The 21,622-nt window shown below is 41.9% G+C and overlaps 1 protein-coding gene and 2 long non-coding RNA genes across 4 annotated transcripts; 2 read left to right on the top strand and 1 right to left on the bottom strand.

The window, feature by feature from the left end:
* The first annotated feature begins 202 nt into the window (after positions 1-202).
* LOC123424944 (anthocyanidin reductase ((2S)-flavan-3-ol-forming)-like) lies at positions 203-18,167 on the top strand. Its single transcript, XM_045108627.1, has 7 exons — positions 203-325; positions 416-616; positions 6,594-6,626; positions 14,654-14,661; positions 17,416-17,534; positions 17,685-17,901; positions 18,014-18,167. The coding sequence occupies exons 1-7, from the start codon at positions 203-205 to the stop codon at positions 18,165-18,167; spliced, it is 855 nt and encodes a 284-aa protein (XP_044964562.1).
* LOC123424443 lies at positions 8,206-8,730 on the bottom strand. The gene is made up of 2 exons (XR_006621686.1): positions 8,569-8,730; positions 8,206-8,482 (listed from the first exon to the last, which is right to left on the bottom strand). It is a non-coding gene; the product is annotated as an uncharacterized LOC123424443 (long non-coding RNA).
* Positions 15,410-16,732, top strand: LOC123424442. Of its 2 annotated transcripts, none has more exons than XR_006621684.1 (3): positions 15,410-15,693; positions 16,174-16,419; positions 16,507-16,732. It is a non-coding gene; the product is annotated as an uncharacterized LOC123424442 (long non-coding RNA). The 2 variants fall into 2 exon arrangements; XR_006621685.1 differs by lacking the exon at positions 15,410-15,693 and adding an exon at positions 15,708-16,001.
* Positions 18,168-21,622: the final 3,455 nt, after the last annotated feature.

Here is a 21,622-nt window from a genome sequence, read left to right as displayed (position 1 = left end):
AAGAGTACAATCCAGCAGTTGGCTATACTACTAACCATGCTCTTAAATATTGAAGAAATAACCATACTTGCCTTGGAGCTTATGCCTGAACCGTTGTTTTAAGTTCATACGATTTCATTCTCTCTCTTCTTTTATTATGTGACATGTCATCAAAATCATCTATCTGACAATTTTACCAACGATGATCATACGACCGTTGAAGATGCTCTTAGGGGTCTTCCGTGCCGACCTCAACCAAGAGTGCAGCTTCGACGACGCCGTCGCCGGCTGCGACTACGTCTTCTTCAACGCCCCTCCGATGAACCTCCACGCAGAGAACCCTGAGGTAATTAAACGCACGACAAGCACCAAACCCAATGTCTCACGGGAGGACACTTATTTTGAAACAATTTAATGGAATGCATGGTGATGACAGAAAGACGTGATCGAGCCGTCCGTTCACAGAATCCTGAACGTGATGAGGTCGTACGTGAGAGCGGGAACAGTGAAGCGCGTGGTGCTGACATCATCGGCGCCCGCGGTGTCCGACTTGCCGTTGGAAGGCGACGGCCATGTCCTGGACGAGGAAACCTGGGCCGACGTCGAGTTCCTCAAGTCGGGAAAGACCCGAACTTGGGTACACACTACACACTAGACACACTTCAGCGTTTTGATTTTCAGTCCGTCGAGTTCCTCAAGTCGGGAAAGACCCGAACTTGGGTACACACTACACACTAGACACACTTCAGCGTCTTGATTTTCAGTCCGTTGAGTTCCTCAAGTCGGGAAAGACCCACACTTGGGTACAAGGTAAATTCACCAGCGGTCATTGTATTTGATCACCGAATTCACTTTGGTCACTAGACTGTAGAATACCCTAAATACGGTGCTTAATGTCACATCAGTGAACAGTGATGGTCACCGCCGACTCTGTATAGACGTATTCGCTACACGTGGTGCGCTTTTTGACCTGCTGACTAGCCATGCGGGGGGTCTTTTGCTTTGGCCATTGATTTGAGGGGCCGTAGTGTAAAATGTACCGGTCGCTGCGCAATCAACACCCTCATCGTCGCGCTCTGTTTTTCTCTGTTTCTTCGTTGTTGCGCTCGAGGCCGGTGGTCGGAGGCGCTCGAGGCCGGCCAGAGCGAAGCTATGGGAGCGAGGCTGCTGGCGGATTCGCCGTCGGGAGTGAAGTTGTGGGTGGTTTGCCGTCGGGAGTGAAGCTGCGCAACACCGACTGCTCTGCCAATGGCCCCTGTTCGTCGCCCGAAGCACGAACCGCCGCCGCAATACGGTAAGAACCGCCACTGTCCATCCATGGCCCCTGTTCCGTGCATAATCTCTCATCCAGAGCGTCAATCCATGGATTTGAATTAGAAATTTTGTGGAGAAAGGGGTTACAACTAGGGTTTTGGTAGGGTTTTGACAATGGGTTTTTGGGGGGATTTAGGTATGGTTTACGACGGGTTGGGGGGGGGGGGGGTTGTAGATACCATTCGATATGTTGAGGAGAGATATAGTTTTAAGGGAATTCTGTATGTAGTTTTTGGGGCTGGGTAGTTTGTAAATGAAGCAGCTTTTTTTTTACAATGCAGTAGTGATCAAGCAATGAAGCAGGGTCTTTTGCAATGTAGTTGCTGCCAATGGTTAAAATTCATGTACTTTGTTGTTGTGAAATTCAGAAACTAAGTTTTTCTTATGTTTTGTGATTGTATATGTGTATTTATTGATTGTAGGTGATGATGATCCTATGTTTTCTGTTCAAATATGGCATGGAGGTTTTTTCATGGGCCAAGGCAGAACCAAACAATACTATGGAGGGCACAACATCTAGTTTGATAACATAGACTAGAACACATGGTCACCCCAACATGTGGATGATCTCATAGAGAAGATAGGGTATGAGAAGGAAGGAAGGATGACAGTGTACTACTGTATGCCAGGTCTTCAAGTAAGCAAAAATGGGCTGAGGGTGATCAATGGAGTTTATGCCACAGATAACATGAGAGCTTTTTGTGACGCCCTCGATTTAATCGTACGCTAATCATACACGCAAATGCGTACGATCAAACACAAGAACTCACGGAAAGATATCACAACACAACTCTAGACACAAATAAAATAACATCAGCTTCATATTACAAGCCAGGGGCCTCGAGGGCTAGAATACGAAAGCTCGATAAACACACGAGTCAGCGGAAGCAACAAATATCTGAGTACAGACATAAAACATGGGGTGCCTTAGAGAAGGCTAGCACAAAAGATACAACGATCGAACGAGGCGAGGCCTCCTGCCTGGGAACCTCCTAACTACTCCTGATCATCAGCGGCCTCCACGTAGTAGTAGGCACCGTCGGGGTAGCAGTCGTCGGTGGCGGGGACCTCCATCTCCTGGGCTCCATCATCTGGTCGCAGCAAACGGATCGAGGGGACAAGAGGGCGAGCAAAGCAGCGGTGAGTACTCATCTAAAGTACTCGCAAGTCTTACATCAGAACTATTCTAATTATGCATCAGTATCAAAGAAGGGGGGGAGGTTATATGTAGACTGACTGCAGCAATGCAAGAATAGAGAGAAGGCCTAGTCCTATCGAAGACTACCATCTTCAGGGTCTTGCAGCAATAGACGAGAGTAGAACAGAGGTAAAACATTAATAGTCATATTGTTGCAGCAAAATTAAAGTGAGGTCACGCCTAAAGATCCTCCCTCGACTCCCTGCGAGGAAGCAATCCCGAGGCAAACTAATTCCAGTTAAGTAACATTTGTAGTTGTAAAAGATCAGGGCACAATTCCAAGTCGTCCTGTAACCATGGACACGGCTATCCGAATAGTTAATTTTCATCCCTGCAGGGGTGCACCACATGTCCCGTCACGCTCGATAACACTCTGGCCGGACATACTTTTCTGGGTCCTGCCCGACCTCGGAATATCGACACATCGCAGCCCCACCAAAAACTAATCAGAGAGGCCAGCCCGCCGGTCTAACTCCTAAGCACAATGGGTTTGTGGGCCCAGTTCCCCTTCACGCTCCTGCACGTGGCGTGGGCGGCCGACGTCAGTCCTAGCATCCCTTAATCACAAGCGCGATGCATCTCGGGACCACTCGGGCGCGCACCGCTACATTGCTGGCATCTGAAAAGCTTCGGCTGATACCGCGACGCCGAGTACCCATAATTCTTCCCGCTAGCCGGTTAGTGCGAAAAGGTCTCCGACCAACCCAGATCAAATACCCAAATCCATTAGCATTTTAATTAGGCCTTCAACACAGTCTCACGGGAATCCACCCGTCTTACAACTAATCACCAAAGATCCCAGTAACATGGTCGAGTAACTGTGTGGTTGTAACATCGGGGGGAATCCGAGGTATCACCCTCGTTGGATTCCGAACGATGTACCCGTCAAGGTGGGCTTAGAGGAATCACCCTCCGGGTCCCACACTTGAGGGGTTGCACGACAGAGGCGTGTTTGGGAATGGTGAAAGAGGAATCACCCTCGATAACCACGACCGACTAGCTATACTACAGAGATATCATCAGGAGTACTTAGCGAGGTGTCACCCTCGGTACCCGATAGTATCTCTGTAGCGTCGTACAACTAAGGGGGGTGTATGTGTTGTGTCAGGTCTGGCTCGTCGATCAGGGATCGAGATTTGAAAATATGCGGGACAACTGAACTACGGGGTCAGAGGGGATGACTGCTCCACCTATACTAGGCATATTAAAGGTACGGGACTGAAAATAGCAGTTCATCAAAAACAGGCTATGCATCAGATATAGGAGCTAACTACAACAGTAGCAAAATAATAATGCAAGCAGTAGGAAGAAAGACATAGGTGATATATGAATGATCAAGGGGGATTTGCTTGCCTTGCTGCTCTGCGGCAAAGGACTGATCGGCAGGGTCGTAGATGTATCCGGCAGCAGCGTCAGTCTCGGGGTCTACCGGTAAGAAGAGGGGGAAGAAACAATAAATAATAGCACCGATGCAACACAAGGCATGACATGGCAAGATGCAGGCTAGACATGAGCTAACGCAACAACATCCGTCATAGACGGGTCGGAAGAATATCTGACGATATTTTCCGGGTCTCGGGCTACTACCGGATATACTGGAAACGATGGAAAAGTTCCATGTTTGCTATGCTAAGGACGCGTGACAGACGAACGGACCGTGTATCCGGGTTCGTCTCGTTCTGCTCATCAACTTTCATGTTGAAAATATTTTGATCTGACTTAGGAATTATTTAATATTAATTTTTAAAGTTTTATTTAATAATTAGGAATTAAAAATAGATTTAAAAGATTTAAAAAGCTATTATGACATCAGCATGATGTCATGCTGACATCAACAGTTGACTGGTCAACTAACCATGAGGCACAAGTTTTAATTAAGATAAAATATTAATTAATTAGATTAATTTAGCGGGGGGCCCACGTGTCATACTCTAATTAATTAATTTAACTAATATATCTATTTATTTATTTAATAAAAACATTATTTTATTTTTATATTTTAATTTTCACTTTTTCTTTTAAAGAGGTTGTGGGGCCTCCCTGTCATAGACAGCGGGGTGCGTTGGCCCCACCAATAAGTGGCTTTAGGCCAAATACGCATTTTTACTCACAGATACATAACCAAACATTCAACGTATACCGCCATATACCGAAATACATACATACATACGTCCATCTCATACATACAAAATACATATGCAATACATATAAAATATTTTTATTTCTCTCAAAAACTTTCATCTCCCTCTCTGTGTTAACTTAACAGAGAGTCTTCTCCTCTGCTTCTCCTCTTCTCAACAGAGAAGAAAACTAACTTCAATCTCTCCTACGCGAACATCACGTCGTCGAAACGGGGCGCCGTTCGTCGGAACGGAACCGGGACGGCGAGGGGAACGAGATGGTGGGAGGAGCCCGAGGAGGGGCTCACCGACGTTGACGGGAGGGGCCGGTGAAGCCGGAGTTCGCGGGAAGGTGGAGGTGACGGCGGTGATGGCGCGGTGGTGACGGTGGTGCCGGTGACGGTGAGGTCGCGCCGGCGAGGGGGAGCCGACCGGAGGGTCACCGAGAGGGGCCCCGGGTTTGAGGGGGGGGCGCGGGTGGGCTGGCCAGTTGGGCCTTTTGGCCCAGCTCGGCCAGGGGTTGGGGGGGTTGTTATGCTTTTTCTTTGTCTTGTTTTCCCTTTTCTATTATTTCCTATTTTTAATTTCTTTTCTTTCTTTTATCATTATTATTTTTAATACTTTCTTTCTTTAATAGTTAATATGAATTTATAAATATAGTTATCTTTTGTTTTCAATTTCTGAATCCAGATAGAAGTTCAATGCGGGTCAACGACGGTAATCCTCGATGATGTGGCATCATTTGCGGGTGATCACTGTAGCTTAATTACAATATTTACTGTAGCAAAAGTCGAGGATGTCACACTTTTGTTACATTTGGGCATCATTTCATTGATATGTTTTTTGCAACATGATGATTCTATCAGGGACTTGGATGATGTAGTTAGGTTCCCCATTCAAGATCTTCCTCAAGTCTTCAGTCCTATGAAGCCATTGATTGTGGACACACCTGAATCAGGGGAAGGTTTCAGGACAGCAACTGAAGTATTAAAGGATAAAGACAAGTCAGCTATGAATATGGATGGAGATGAGGTGGATGACATTGATGAGATTGGAGATAATGAAATTCAGGAGGAAGATGGTAGTGACATTGATTATATGCCAGAAATTGCAGATAGTGACTATGCCATATCAGAGGGGGATGATGACCTATATGTCAACAATTGCTTTGATGCTGCAGAGGAGAAGAGGAATGAGGAACCCTTGAAAGTGTGAGAAGATGATGAGTTAAGAAGGTCAGATTCTGATGATGAAGGAAGAATTCAGATGAACTTCTAAACATTCAGGGATGAAGATTTGTTATGCCCTAAGTTTCATGTGGGGCAAGTTTTTCAGAATGTGCAGCTGCTTAGGAAGGTTGTCAAAGAGGAAGCGGTAGTACACCCATCCAGGATGATCCTCGGTGCTGGAAACATGCTTCATCACGAAGGAACCACACGCCCCGGGACCGTCGATGAGGGGGATGAATAGGCGGCCGCGACCATGGGAAGAGCTCGATGCAGACATGCTCCACAGCCGCGACGATGCTGGCGGTAACTGGTGCTGGGTGGGCTACGACGCCGTCGATGAGTGGTGCTGGGCGGGCGGCGACTGGTGCGATTTAGTCAACGACGGCGACTAGAGCCGGGCGAAAGAGGAACTGGGTTGGGCTAGGGATTTGGTCGGCGGCGGCGCTGGGTGTTTGACTCGGTCTGCATATTTTGCAAATCAGCCCCTCAAATCAAACGGAGATATCAAATGACCCCCCGTGTGGCTTGCGTGGCACTGTCAAAGGGTAAAAAAGCGCGCCACGTGTACCAAATACGTTTATACAGAGTCGGCGGTGACCATCACTGTTCACTTATGTGACATTAAGCACCGTATTTAGGGTATTCTATAGTCCAGTGACCAAAGTGAATTCGGTGATCAAGTACAGTAACCACGGGTGAACTTATATCCTTGGATACACACTACACACTAGACACTGGCCTACCGTCTTGCAGGGGTTCCCTGTCTCCAAGGTGCGTATGGAGAAGGTGGCACTACAAGAAAACAGACTTGAAGTAACACAATCATGTAACAGATTGAAAAATGTGTTACAAGGGAAATTACGGTAACACAACATTTTGTGTCCAATGACAGGTAGTAACACAGACTATATAAGGCCACAATATGTGTTACATGAATATTATAATTGTAACATATAGATATGTGTTGGTCGAATGTGTTACATAGATTTTTATACGGTAACATATAAATATGTGTTACTGAAATGTGTTACGTGTTAGTAGCACATAATCATGGTTGCTACATAGTGTTACGGGCTCTATTATAGGAGGAACTAGGAAAACTAAAATCAACTACATACATAGATCAGAAATACTTTTGACACACAAGGCCCATGTGCCAACATGATATTTTATAAATATCTTGTTTTTGTAAATAGTGTTTTCATTCTTTGGTAATATGGTATGAAAAAACAAAATAGTGAAAAACAAAATAGAATATCATATTAACCATACTTTTAAGAAAATTTTAGGATGACTCGATGACCATAAATGTGAAATGCACACTTTAAAATGATCATATGAAATTAATTATTTGACGTCAATACTTACAAAGGAGTGGACGACCAAGGCATCGTCCCTAGTTAAGAGTTTCGTACGTATATATTCAACTAGTATTTCAAGCGAAACAGTCCTTTTATTATTTTTGTAAACATTTTTACTATCGACCGTTTAAAATTATTGACGTGTTATTCTTATGTAAACCATGCACTACATGCACGATTTTAAATCGCCATGATCACGCGCCACTATTTTTGTTGGAGAGCCTCGGCACTATGATAAGGCAGCCGCTACAAAATCCTCATGTGGCTCCCTCCAGCAGACAAGGCATCGGTGTTATCGCTTGGACGACACCAGGACGGGAGCACGCAGACCGCTCGCCATCGATCCCCTTCAGAAGGCAACAAACCAAAACGACGACCGTGGAGGTGGCAGGGCGAGGCGTCATCACCAGCAACCATAACCACCAGGCAAGGCGAAGCATTTTGCCGACGATCGTGGCCGCGACCACGATGGGGCGCAGCGACCGTGGGGGCTGCAGGGGGATGCGCTGTTGCCAGCAACTATCATACGGCGAAGCGAGACGATGCACTAATGACTGTGGTCGCAACCACGACAGGTGTGTGGCACTGGCAACCTTCAAATAAGCAGCTTCCTCACATCGACCATAATACTCTAGAGGCTCGCTTGCGTGGGCAACATCCTGTTTGGTGTTGCTTGTGAAAAATGACCAGGTTAGAATGCCATCCAAGCAACAGTTTCGGTTGTATTTCCTTTACACTGGTATATATCTCCCAACAAAATACCCTTGTAAAGAATCACAGGCGGAAAATGTATCCGATATCCCAAGCAGGGCCTAAAGATCACAAGATCGGAAGCGAACAAGATATCAGGCTTGACCATCAGAAACAAGATCACAAGAGAACATGATATCAGGCTTGGCCATCAGAAACAAGATCACAAGAGAACATGCAGCAAAATATCATCAATCAAGAGACCAAATGCAATGATCGAAGAATCACTTGAGTGGCTGGCCTAGCCGTCTTACTTGGATCTTGATAACTCGCTCATTGATATTATAAATATATATCAAGAAAAACCATGGACGTTTATACAAAACTGTTTGTATGTAAAGAGTAACAGAATCTCAAATATGATGAGGACCTGCTGTGAACCTGCTACGAATATGTATGTACATTTTTGTTGTCTGCTGTTGTTGTCGTCGCCACCAGAGCGGCTTATTGTCCGAGTCTAGCACTCGTGTAAAAAATAACTTCACGCACACACGCTAGATGATGACGATGATCTGCTGCTCTTGTTAAATCCTGGGGTCATCATTATTAGATGAGTGAGAAGAAATTGAAAAGCAATAATAAAAACAAAAGTTGGGTTTATATGTTGAGTGGAAGACCTCATTCTTTCGAGTTTTTGAAGAGTGTAAGCTCAGCCAACGATCTGCAAGAACATACAATGGTTCTTAGTGCCCTGCAAAATCAGCTTTGACTTCAGATAAAACTACAGTGTATATATAATCATGAAAATGCTGCTCGAACAGAGAAATACCTTTATATGATTTCCCTCCACTATTCTTCATCGATCGAAGCATTAGAAGTAGCATCCACAATTGTTCCCTCAATATCGGATCTTACCCAATGTTGATCTTTCCTTTTCTTTTTAAACATATCTACGAGGTGAGAAACATGGAATGGCTCAGCGTCTACATCTCGTGTGCATTCATCATTTCCAGTGTCACATCTATCTCTAGGTAGCGTATAATGCATCACCACTGACCAACCTGGGTTCAGTTCGCCTTCTAGGTAAAAGACTTGATCGGCTTGGTTAGGCAAAATAAAAGGCTCATGTTCAATCTTGTCTCCTTTGTGCATCAAATGTGAGAAGTTAAAAAGTGTGTAGCCATACTTGTCCTTTTTAATTCCTTTTAGAGAAACATCAACCCGTTCACACTTAAATAAATCCACCGAAAATTGTCCAGAATAGTTCAACTTAATAATATCTCAATTATCCTGCCATAGTAAGTCACATCACCTAAAACAGGGACCGGATCACCTGGTGCAGCATATGTAGATGTTTTGGCACGTACATCTTTTCTATTTACCTTTCATTTGCGGGGGGACTACATCTCGGGCTGCAGTGACTTGCCAATTTATATTCCTAATCCTTCTGATGTTTGTGTATGCAGACCTTTTAATCTATGTTGGAAAGGTCTGATGAAAATGGAAGTACACTGCATTTGAAAATAAATCTTGGTAACGTTTATGGTCGGCTGTTTACTCAATATGTTTTCTCAAACTCTGCTACTGTTAGTGATAAACTGATAACAAGTTCATTAGTTCATATAGCAGTTCATAATTTGCAATTTTGGAACAGAATGACTTCAAAAGGTTTATGATCCCTATTTAACCTACGGATTATACATTATCTATCTAGCATCATAGGAATAATATCTGGTGTCTCTTCGTGATAGGTACATTGGTGATACATTTTTATTTTCATATTGTTTCCTTAGCAATATAGGATTAAATGCATGTCCCTATGTTCAGATCCTGTTCTATTGTCTATCGACAAGGTGTTTGATGAAAGCCGAAGTAGGCCAGAAATCTTGCTTAAGTATATACAACCATCACCTGACAATGTTTACTTACTCCGCTGCATAAATGTAAGGAGCGTACTAATTCAGAAACTTCTTCCTGATGCTAAATATGCTGACACACCATCAGGTGTCTGTCGTATGCCAACAGTCTTATTCCTGCTAATATATGGTTACACTACCCTATATCACTTTCACTATCATGTAGATTTGTGTTGCATCTCCCTAGTTCTATTTTCTAGTTCATGTGAGTGAATGATGCATTTTAACAACTCCGATTTGATTGTGCATTGCTACTGTTCTAGGTGTTCTGGTACTCTCTTTGAACATTTTGTTTCATTGATTAGTATTCTGGAGGATCAAGTTGGAAGGCTGAGGATGGTTAGATAATCGCGGCGGCTAGATTAGTACCTGCAGTTCTTATACAGAGTGAATAGCTTGAAAAGTTAGAAATTGATCCATTTAAACAGGGAATGGTAAGAAGTGTCCCAGTATATACGAATTATGATTCCCAAAGATGGTGGCATTGAAGGTCAACAATTTATGCATCAGATTCCTCAGGGTCAACAATTCAAAGTGTCATAGTATATATTCTAATTCATAGACTGTTGATGTAGGCTGCGTCCTTTATCTGAACCTTCTGCCTAATGTCTGAACTACAAAGGATGATCTCATGTTTGACTTTGCAATTCTCATCTCGGGACAAGTAAAAAGACAATCTCATCTTAGGATTCAGTAATGGAGGGGAGCAGCGCTACTTCGCCATTAGGAGAGCCCATAGTTGCAATGGCCACAAGATGTGCACCAGCACCATCACGTGAGAAATCCGTCTAAGAAAATATACGCCCTTATCAACTATCATATCCATGCCAAACCATAAGCACGGAACAAGTAAGGGCTAATGTGAACAACCGAGAGATTTCATGGTTGAAACTACAAGGTCCTGTTGTGTTCTATGAATGTTCACAACCTGTATTTAGTACTATTGGTCCTTATTTTAGCAGATAAGGCCACACGGGACAGGCACGAGAGCAGATAAGGGAGGAGGACGGAGAGCTGAGGACAGAAGGAGGAGGGAGGAAGCATGTACCTTGCAGCGGACAGTCCGGCGACGAGGGCGAGCTAGGGGCAGCGACCAATGGTGGCAGCGATGGCGAGCTCGGGCGGCGACCAAGGGCGGCGGCGATGGCTACCAGGCGTCGGCGTAGCTGGACGAGGAGGAGAGGATCGAGGGGAGACGGAGAGGGCCTCGAAGGGGATTGCGAAGGTGCCAGCGCCGGTGCTGGAGTCGAAGTGGATCAGGGAAGCGGCGGTGCTGGTCGTGGAGAAGCAGATCGTGGGAGGCGAGGTGTGGTAAGGAACACTTTACGGGGGGTCCTCGGTGGTATGACCCGGATTTTTTTTTCTTTTGAGGAATCCAATTACAGTGTGCACATACCAAATAAAATTATTTTGGGGGTCACTATAAATAAAATTATTTTCACAAAGGAAATAGTATAAGTCTTTTTAAATATTTCACTATGAACTACATACGGATGTATATAGACATACTTTCGAGTGTAAATTCTCTCATTTTGCTCCATATGTAGTTTTTAGTAGAATCTCTATAAAGATTTATATTTATAAACGGATGGGAGTATATTTTATTAAAAACACGGATTACAATGGGTACACACCATGCCACTGCAAGAGGTGTACATAGATGTCTTGCAGTATTGCATAAAAGACTCCACGAGAAGTAAAACTAGCATTTCACTCACGAAGAATCTTCCGCCATGCCGAAACGTCGCCCACCATCGTCTTCCACAGTCATCGAGGCAACACAGAAGAAGTAAAGGGGTTGCCTTCATACCCAAATATCACCAGATCCGAAGACCGACAAGAAGACCGAGCCACCTGCTTCTCAGTGCCGCCCATTAGAACGACATTGAGATGGAGGAAGAGCAGAATCGGATTATTCCATTGCCGTCCCTTCTTCATTGTTGACGCAACACCTATCACAGAAAACTGTGTCTATCTTATCTCCTAGAGAAGAGAAACTACAAGGGTGGTGAAGCGGCGGACGAAAATGACGAGGACCCATAGTGGCGCTCGAGTCGAGAGGAAAGGCAGAAGATCGCGTGCGATCACCTCTCTGGATCCGTTTCCACATATGCATGTTTTTGTTGGTATTGTTTCACCAATTCGCTATGGGCTATGGCTACTTATATTTTCGTTTATGGACTCGATTGAACCATGGGTTTAGTAGTTATCCCCTCCCCTTATTCTCTGTCGCCATGGGGATGAAAGGAAGGAGGACACTAGACTCATGTGATAGCCTCTCGGATATGGTCTTAAAAATTTGTCGACCATCAGTTGTAGTTGATGCATATCATCGTCGTCACTTTATAGCACCACCGCATGCGTTCTTAGAACCGATCAAAAGTCGCTGGTCACAACATACTCCCGGACTAGTCGTAACTTTTAGCATAGTCGTTACAACACCATGGACGATCGGTCGTAGCTGACGCGTATCGTTATCACCACTTTGTAGCACCACCCCATGCGCTCTCAGCACCAATCAAAAGTCATCGGCCTCGGTTGTCACAACATACACTCTGGTTGGTCACAGCTTATAGCATTGTCGGTCATAGATTTCTCCCACACCGGTCATAGTTTTCATGGACAGTTGTGTGGGAATGACGTGATGTTGATTGAGGCAACCGATCAAGGGTGATATCGGTCCGTCGAGTTACAATGTTTTTCTTTAACCAGCCAACGAGGTTGCAAGTTTCATTTTTTCTGGTACGAATGCAAGTATGGTCGATTTTTTGAACTGTGTGTACCTGGGATACCCTCCTGTTATGCTCTATCATCATCTAGGTGGAACAAAGGAGGAAACGATATTGATGTACCAACCTTTTGGATATGCCGTTACAGCACCATCGTCGGTCGGTCACAATTTTGTCCCACGAGAGTAGTAGTTTTCATGCGAAGTAGTGTGGAAATGACACGATCTTGGTTCAGATGACCGTTCATGAACGAGATGTTACGTAAAACAATTTTATAAAGTCATTACTATTTAGGTATATCTAATTTCCCTTTGAATCAATAATAAAATAAATATACTATTCTTTGCATGGGAAAAACACTTTTTGAAAAATATCCATGCCAAACAAATTAATATACTCTCTCAGTTTCTAAATATAAGACCTTTTAGAGATTACACTATGAACTAAATACAGATGTACGTAGGCATATTTTAGAGTGTAGATTCACTCATTTTGCTTTGCATGTAATCTTCTAGTAAAATATCTAAGAGGTCTTATATTTATGAACGCTGGGAATACATAACAATGTCCGTGTTTTTCCAAAACAATTTCCCTCTAGTTCTCCTTGATAAAAAATGGGGTAAATCCAAATTCCCCTCCTCTTCTCGATGGTCCTTTAGCGCAAAATTTACAACTTTCACGCTTACTTTTCCCTCCATTTACTTAGAAAAGGCTAAATAAATTGGGTCCCACGCCCATCCACATCCAGCCCAACCGCCCATCGTTCGGCGGCTACCTCGCCGCACTCCAACGCCCAGCACACCGAGCACGCTGCCCCTTCAGCGCCAAGCACGCCGCCCCTTCAGCACCCAGTGCGGCCGCCACCTGCAACCCCTTCCCATCCCAACCTCACCCCCCATATCGATCTGCCGCTTCCTCAACTTGCCTGCCTTGGCGCCGTTTCTTCGATCTGCCTCGGCGTCGTTCGGATTGTTGCGCCGACGGCTTCATCGGTCTTCAGCTCTGGCACCTACATCCTGAAGGAATACGATCTTGTGGCTGGTATGAATTTGACGCTCACCCTTTCTTGATCTGTCTGTGAGACGCATGCTAGGTAAATCACCACCAGGGCCGGCCCAGAGGGGGGCGAGGGATGGAAGAAGAGGCCCCCGATATGTGCCATGTTTTGTCCATGTACGGATCGACCAGCTATCGTGGCTTGCCGCATGCAGCAAAGCAGCACAGTGAATGTATATTCTCCTCGGCTTCTATCCCCTCTTTTATACGCTGCTTCTGATTGTTCCTTAGTTCGTGAAGGTCATCCTAGTAGTCTCTCTATCAAACATATGCTCGCTTCGCTGCACCAGAAGATATGGCAAATAACCATTTATTTATTTTGACATCATTTTCAGCAAAAAGATGAATACAATTTGAGAAAATAATTGTTTCTGAACAATGAAAATATTATAATATATATTATATATTATATACTATGGTAAAGGAGAGTATGAACTAAGGAAAGAAAAGATTCTTGCTGCCAGAGTCAGAAACTAAAAGGTAGATCAAAGTAGAAATCACAGTAAGCACTTTCATATTTGTAAGTTCAAAAGATAGAACAATATGTATGCATCAAGAAGAATTCAAATCTCACGGAAGTTCTATGCCATTTGCCGTTAGCCACCACATGGACAGTACATAACAAGATTTAGCTTAAACTGATAATACACATGTATGCAATTATAGCAATATAGTTTAACAGATCACTTATGGGAAACTAGAAGCTAATCTATGGCAGTGAACTGGAAAAGGAGGAGAAATTCAGAGTACTTTCTATGAATTGTTATTGTTGTCACCTTCAGCGGAATCCTTCTTCTTTAGTTGTCACTTTCTGCGAATAAGGAGCAAAGTTGACAAAATGACCAATTTCTTGGGGGTTTAGTTGGGATGGTTAATTGGAAAGCATGAGTACATGTATGAATCTGAAACGTGCTCATGTTATATTGATGCACAAGTTCTATACGTAAGCATAGACTCGCATTATCTTGAGACTCGGAGTTTGCTAATTCAAGTGCACAAGATTGCAGGCTATATCTATGGCACATAGTATCTTGTCTGCATAGGACTATTATTTTTCCTAGGCATGTTGGTGGCATAATAAAAATCAGAAACGAATTTCCATTTAACATAAACTCTAATATATATATCGTGTGTACGTTTTATACATATGTATTTGTTCACCATAGAGCGGCTTCGTGTTGTTCCTACCTAAACTTTTTCTTAAAAAAATATAATTTATTGTAGCAAAAGCATAGTTGTTGACTGAAAGTCAGCTGTACACTCAACCTCAAATTTACAGGATGCAACAATATATTTTGAGTCAAGATAACAATGTCAATATTGCTAAAACCTGAGCGGAGAAACAAACTTGAGGCATAGGAAATCCAAACAGTAAGAGATGTAAGTATAGCTTTTTGGTAAATATCCACCTGCATGCCTAGTGGACATGGTTTCGATATACTCATTAGCTCCCAAGAACGCATCGTCATTGAGTGGTGGGAGTGTCCTGATTAGTAATAATATAGGACAGAATCCTTCCGTATTTGTAGCAGCTTCCTCACAAAAGTATCAATGACAAATTCCAGCTAATCCTCCGTCCAGCATAAATATCCACGTGCTTTCATAGGTCAAGTGTAAAATGGAGGTAGACACATGCTTCACTTCAGTACATTAAATTTACTTGTACATATATATTATCCAAAATCAATAAAATGGTTACTATAGCCATCTCATTTTTTGAGCTGTGAAGACTGAAGACGATTGTTTTTGCAGCATGTTCAGGCACAAGGCAAACTGAGGAAAAACAATATCGCATTAATCGAATGCTGCTATAAAGAGTAAAAGGTACATTTAAGAAAGCATAAACAATACTTATGTGACTTAAAACTAAAACATGTCCCATTAGGACAGTAATTTCAAATTATGCTACATGTAAACGGATAAAATAGGTTCAACATTAAGTAAATAATCAGGTTAAAGGTCACACTGTCTAGGTTGCAAAGAGAGCTTTCACAAGACCTTTTCGGAAGTAATCTCACCAGCTCCTTAATGACTGGAAGCAACCCAGAATGCTGCACAGCGATACTTCGTGTAATGAAGGGCAACATCAGTTCCGTAGGAGGTAAATATATATCTTCGTTGCTTAAATAGACTACAAAAAATCTGTTCAGTGCTACCCTTGTCTTAAAAGTTGAAATCAAGCATTGATGTCCACATCACATGGTGGTCGTATTTCCTTATACTAAAGCTGAAACTAATGAATAGTTCAAACTTATGCTTCATAATAATTTGGAGATTAATATTCATCAAAATTAAGCAGGGATATGACCACCAAAGTACATGAGTATTACACCCAGATTTGTTTTTAAAAAGTAATGTACTCACATGAGAAGCGGTCTACTATATGCACCAAGAACTCCAGCCAATCAGGTCGGTAGAGTTCTGCTGGTATGGCAGCTACTGATTTCTTTGCTGAAGTGAGAACATTGATACCTTTTTGGAGTAATTATGTGCCTTTTGGAGAATTGTTATTTTTCTTGTACCAATTATTTCTGGATGTACCGATCATTATCATTCAATGCTAATATTGTTCATAATATAGGTTGATTCCAAAGTAGTTTTAAAGACTTCAATATATCCCAACAAGCGGAATGTTGCGTTTGGTACTATTCGGAGTACTGGTCCAAGAACTAAGGCTGGTGGTATCGAGTTAGGTGCTGAATTTTCCCTTGTGTGCATTGATCAACCTGTTATTGATAACGAGGAGTTGGTAAGGGAAGTTTCTGATTGCAAGGCAATTGGTGATGCTTTCTCTTAAGGATACTTAATTGCCTGGCCTTTAGCTTTTGTAAGTTAAAATCTTCTCTTCTGCATTTTGAAAACATATTTGTGCACATTTAGTCACATATATCTAAGGTGCAATTTTCTTTTACAGATTTGAGAGAAGGACAATTGAGTTGCAGCCGAATTCTTGGATCAAGAAGCATTTTTTCAAGAATTTAGCTACTAATAGTCATAGTTTTACATTGATAGACTAAAAAATGCAATGTCATCCACAAGATCTTTTTCTTTGTTCCAATTGATGCAACTACTATGTTGTAATATTCTCCATAGTTGTGTTTTATATGCTAAAAAAGATATGAATGGTATCTTTATTGTAATGCATATGTATCATACACTCTTGTACATTTGTAATAAATATCTTCATATTTCAAATTTATGTATGTGTTGTGGTTCAAATTTTATATTATTTTGATGTTGCCACATAATAATAATAATATGATTAACTATTTAAGAAATTGCATTTATTTATTAAATTAAATATATTTCATAAATTGGGTATTAAATTTTATGGTTAATAATAAAAAACAAATACATTAATTATGTTACCTATTGATATAGTAGTAGTGTTACCGATGATGTTACTATATTTACAAAATTTGTTACTAGAGTGCTTGATTAACTATAAATTATAGTGTTACGGTATTTGGATATTATGTTACCGGTTGTCTTTTCATGCTAAAAAAATGTGTTACAATTTGTGTTACTATAGTTACAAAAACATGTTACCATAAATGTTTTACGTCTATGAAAACATGTTACTATGGTGTTACTATAATTACAAAAATGTGTTACCAATGTGTTTGGTAACACACAATACGCATGTTACTAGAATGTAATATGTGGTAACATTTAATATGTGTGACAGTTGACATCACTTAGTAACACGGTCTAACGTAACACATTTCAAACTGTGTTACTATATGGCCTGGTAACACACTTTTGGGCATGTAGTAACACAAGGCGGTGTTACCAAAGCTCCGTTCTGTTGTAGTGTGGCGAGCGCGTTCGCGCTGGAGAACGGCATCAGCCTCGTCACTGTGTGCCCTGGTCTCATGGTGGGCGCGGCACCGACGGCCAAGGTCAATCCCATCGTCCTCGACGCCCTCTCCCTGCTATCCGGTGAGCTTTGAACTGGAACTAACCAAGAATGATTCAGCAAGCAAACGCCCTTTGTGTTGGTTACATTAAATTTTTTATCAATAATAACATGATATGCAAGCTTTGCATATTCAAAAATAATTAAATAAATAAATTTGTAATTATCGCTAGGCGATGATGCGAGGGTCTACACCCTTAAATTCATCATGAGGATGTCTGGCTCCATCCCGTTGGTCCATGTCGACGACGTCTGTCGTGCTGAGATATTCGTGGCCGAGGAGGAGGAGGCCTCGGGGCGGTACATCTGCTGCAACATCAACACCACCGTCGTGGAACTTGCTTGCTTCTTGGCGGCCAAGTACCCAGAGTACAACGTCAAGACTAACCGGCGCGTACGGAACGGACGGCTCGACTCCTCTCTCCCCTCTCTGGTAATGGCGTCTTCTTTTCTGAAGGTCGTGCATTGACGATGCGTATCTAAGAAAGCGTTCATTTTTCAGGTTCTGCGGTCTTCTGGAGAAGCCGAGAGCCTGCGTTTCTTCGGTGAAGCTCCTCGGGCAAGGGTTCGAGTACAAGTACAAGAACTTGGGTGAGATATACGAGGACATCATCAAGTATGGCAAGGACCTTACATTCATATCAAGACAAACATAAGACAAGAATTTTGGGACGGAGGAAGTAATATACGATGAGCGTCTCAGAAACAAACTTCGTCATTGTCCCTGGCGTCCTGTATCTTCCTTTTACTTTGCTTTTGGATATGGTTATGTCGTTGTCCTAGCAGGTTATTTGCTTTGTCAACTTGTTCAAACATATATATGCACCATGTTTCAACGCTGGTTGATGATTTACCTATAATAAAGAGGGGAGAAAGACTGTTTGAGAATAAGATTAACGGATTTGCTTGAACTCTGCTAGCTGAGTTTTATCTATGGGCTCATTCACGTGAACAACCGATCCATAGGAGAGCAAGTCAAGATTCATGCTTTTATAGAAATATGTGGGGAGCAGGCTGTATCTGATCTTTTTTTTTTTCCTTGATGCACGCTTGGCTGTTCGGCTCTTTTGTATCAGGGTGCGCGGGGAGCTGGTTGTGTTATGCCTTTGTTGTTGCTTTTAGGTGGGATTTTTGTGGGAATGATACCTATCTTGACTGGATGAGTCTTGTTTCAAGTTAATACACTGTAGAAAACACAACCAGCAAGGAGAGATTCAAGGCAAGTCTGAGAGCTTTTTTTCCCCATTTCTCCACTCACTCACTCAAATCTAATTTAACTATTTTAGGGATCAGTCTCTAAAATCTGAATGTATTATTTTTTATTAAACTTTTTTCCTTGTTTCATATTTTTTTTCTTAACTTTATTTTATCGGTTTTGCTCAAACTCGGCTAGTTGAGTTTTAACTACGGTCCGGTCACTTTTCTAGCCCTCCAATCATCATGTTAAGATTTGTGATGGCTTATCCATACAAGGGGGACCCATGCCCGTTACAATTGCGTGTTTTTAGGATGGTGTTGCAACTTCATATTTTTTAAGAGGGGACACAACTTCATGTTTTTAAGAGGGGTCACAACTGCATGTTTTGGAAAGGAGGGGGGGGGCAGCTGCATCTATTTTCAAGGCAGGTTGAAATTGCGTGTTTTCAAGAGTGGTCGCAACTGCATATCTTCAAGAGGGGCGCCCAACTACATCTTTTTTCAAGACATGTCGAAACTGCATGTTTCTAAGAAGGGTCGCAACTGCATGTTATTTAAGATGGGCCGCAATTGCATGCTTTTCAACAGGGACTGCAACTGCATGTTTTCAAGAGGGAGCTGCAACCGCTTCTTTTTTCAAGTCGGGTCGAAACTGCATGTTTCTAAGAAGGGTCGCAACTGCATGTTATTTAAGATGGGCCGCAATTGCATGCTTTTCAACAGGGACTGCAACTGCATGTTTTCAAGAGGGAGCTGCAACCGCTTCTTTTTTCAAGTCGGGTCGAAACTGCATGTTTTCAAGGTGGGTTGCAACTGCATATTTTTAAAAGGTGTCACAACGGCATGTTTTCAAGGTGGGTCACAACTGCGTGTTTTGAAGGCGATGCCGTAATTGTATGTTTTTCAAGAGGGATCGTAACTGCATAATTTTTAGGATGGGCTGCAACTGCATGTTTTCAAGAGGGGGTCGCAACTGCATGTTTACAAAAAATATCACAACTCCATGTATTTCAAGGGGCCGCAACTGCATGCTTTCAAGGCATGTCACAAGTTCGTGTATTTCCAGGGGTATCGGAACTGCATGGTTTGAATAATTTTGTTATATTTTTACTTTTGGAAAAATCACGAGATTTTTTTAAAAGGCTCTGTACATTTTGAGATGTTTTATTGTCCCCCAAATTGATGACTTTTAAAATTCGTGAACTTTTTTTGTAACATCTATGATTTTTTAAAGTTCATCAACTTTTTTTGAATTCATGATCACTTTTAAAAATTCACAAACATTTTTCGTATTTGACGACTATTTCTGATGTACGTGAACATTTTAAAATGGACAAATGATTTTCAGAATAAAAAATCACATGGTTTATGGAGAAATGGAGTCAATAACGGGTGAATAAGATCATAGTTATGTCTCAGCTAGATGAGTTCTAGCCAATCCCAATTATGTGTGCACACATACTAAAATTTGTACACGAAACATTTAAAGAGAGTTCACACATACCAAATCTTGTACATGAAAGTTTTACAGAGCGTTCAAATATTTAATATTTTTGAAAACATTTTAAAAATGCTCAAGACTACTTAAAAATAATAATTATGACACTACAAATTATGTTTAGTATTTTAAAAGATGTTTGAGAATTTAAAAAATATATTCATTCATTTTTAAAAAATCTTATAATTTTGAAGATTATTTGCTCTATTTTTAAAATATTCCTTAAATTAAAAATCATGAATTTTTTAAAAGTGTTCAATCCTTGAATTGTTTTTGCACACTTTACAATGATCACATGTTTTTAATAAGTATTCATATGTTCACAATCATGTTCTCGTACTTAAAAAAAGTGTTCATCTATTTACGTAAATAAAGTTATGTAGTTTTGGAAAATCGCTTGCTTATTAAAAGAATACTTCTATATGTTCCACACACAAGGTACAAGTGCGTAAGATGAACAACACCACATGTCCGCGGATATACAAGAAATATAAATATTTTTGATAGACATGTGCGCAAGATAAACAAGAAATATAAGTACTTTTCATAAATAAGTTCTCTTTGTGCAAAAATAAGTGTCGCTAGATATTTAGGAGTAGATCTTTCCAGTGCAATGTTGTAGATATTGTTTTCATGATAACAAAGAAAGATCATTGGGCTTTCAAGCCGGGTTCGGGCCTTTGGCTTTTACCCCGTTCAGGCTCAGGCTTATATCAAAATCACTAATTAGCGAATACACTTTTCAACGATTACTCCCATTTCACAGGTTACGACAAATGATGCATTGCATACGCGTCATTTGTCGCAATGTGGGAGTTTTCTCTTTTTTCATAGATTGATATTTTCAAAACGTTTTTTCTCCTAAACCGTGCATCCAAATCTCGAACCGTTTTCACCGTTGACTTTCTCGCATCGAGATCTTTAAAACTAGATCCCATGTTAATAGGTTTTGACGAACTTTTTTTCACGAAAAAAACCAGAAGAAAAAACCGGGACGAAAAACCGCGCCTCACGAGATAGAAAAAAAAACAGAAAACGCGTTTTTTCTCTTTCTGAGAAGCACGGGTCGTGCCTCTCGTGAAGGCAAAACCGTGCCTCTCACGAAAGCAAAACCGTGTCTCTCGCAGAAAAAAAACAGAGCAGAAAAGACGTTTTTTCCTTTTTCGGAAGAGGCACGGGCGTGCCTCTCGCGAAGGCAAAACCGTGCCTTTCACGGAAGTAAAATCGTGGCTCTCGCAAAAAAAAAACAAAAAATGTGTTTATTTCCTTTCAGGAGAGGCATGGACGTGCCTCTCGCGAAGACAAAACCTTGCCTTTCGCGGAAGCAAAACCGTGCCTCTCGCAAAAAAAAAGAGGTACAGGCGTGACTCTCGCGAAGGCAAAACTGTGCCTTTCGCGGAAGCAAAACCGTGCCTC

This window comes from Hordeum vulgare, chromosome 2H, assembly GCF_904849725.1.
Source record: "Hordeum vulgare subsp. vulgare chromosome 2H, MorexV3_pseudomolecules_assembly, whole genome shotgun sequence".
NCBI lineage: Eukaryota > Viridiplantae > Streptophyta > Magnoliopsida > Poales > Poaceae > Hordeum > Hordeum vulgare.
Note: the sequence above shows the minus strand (reverse complement) of the source record. Positions and strands in the feature narration are given on the sequence as shown.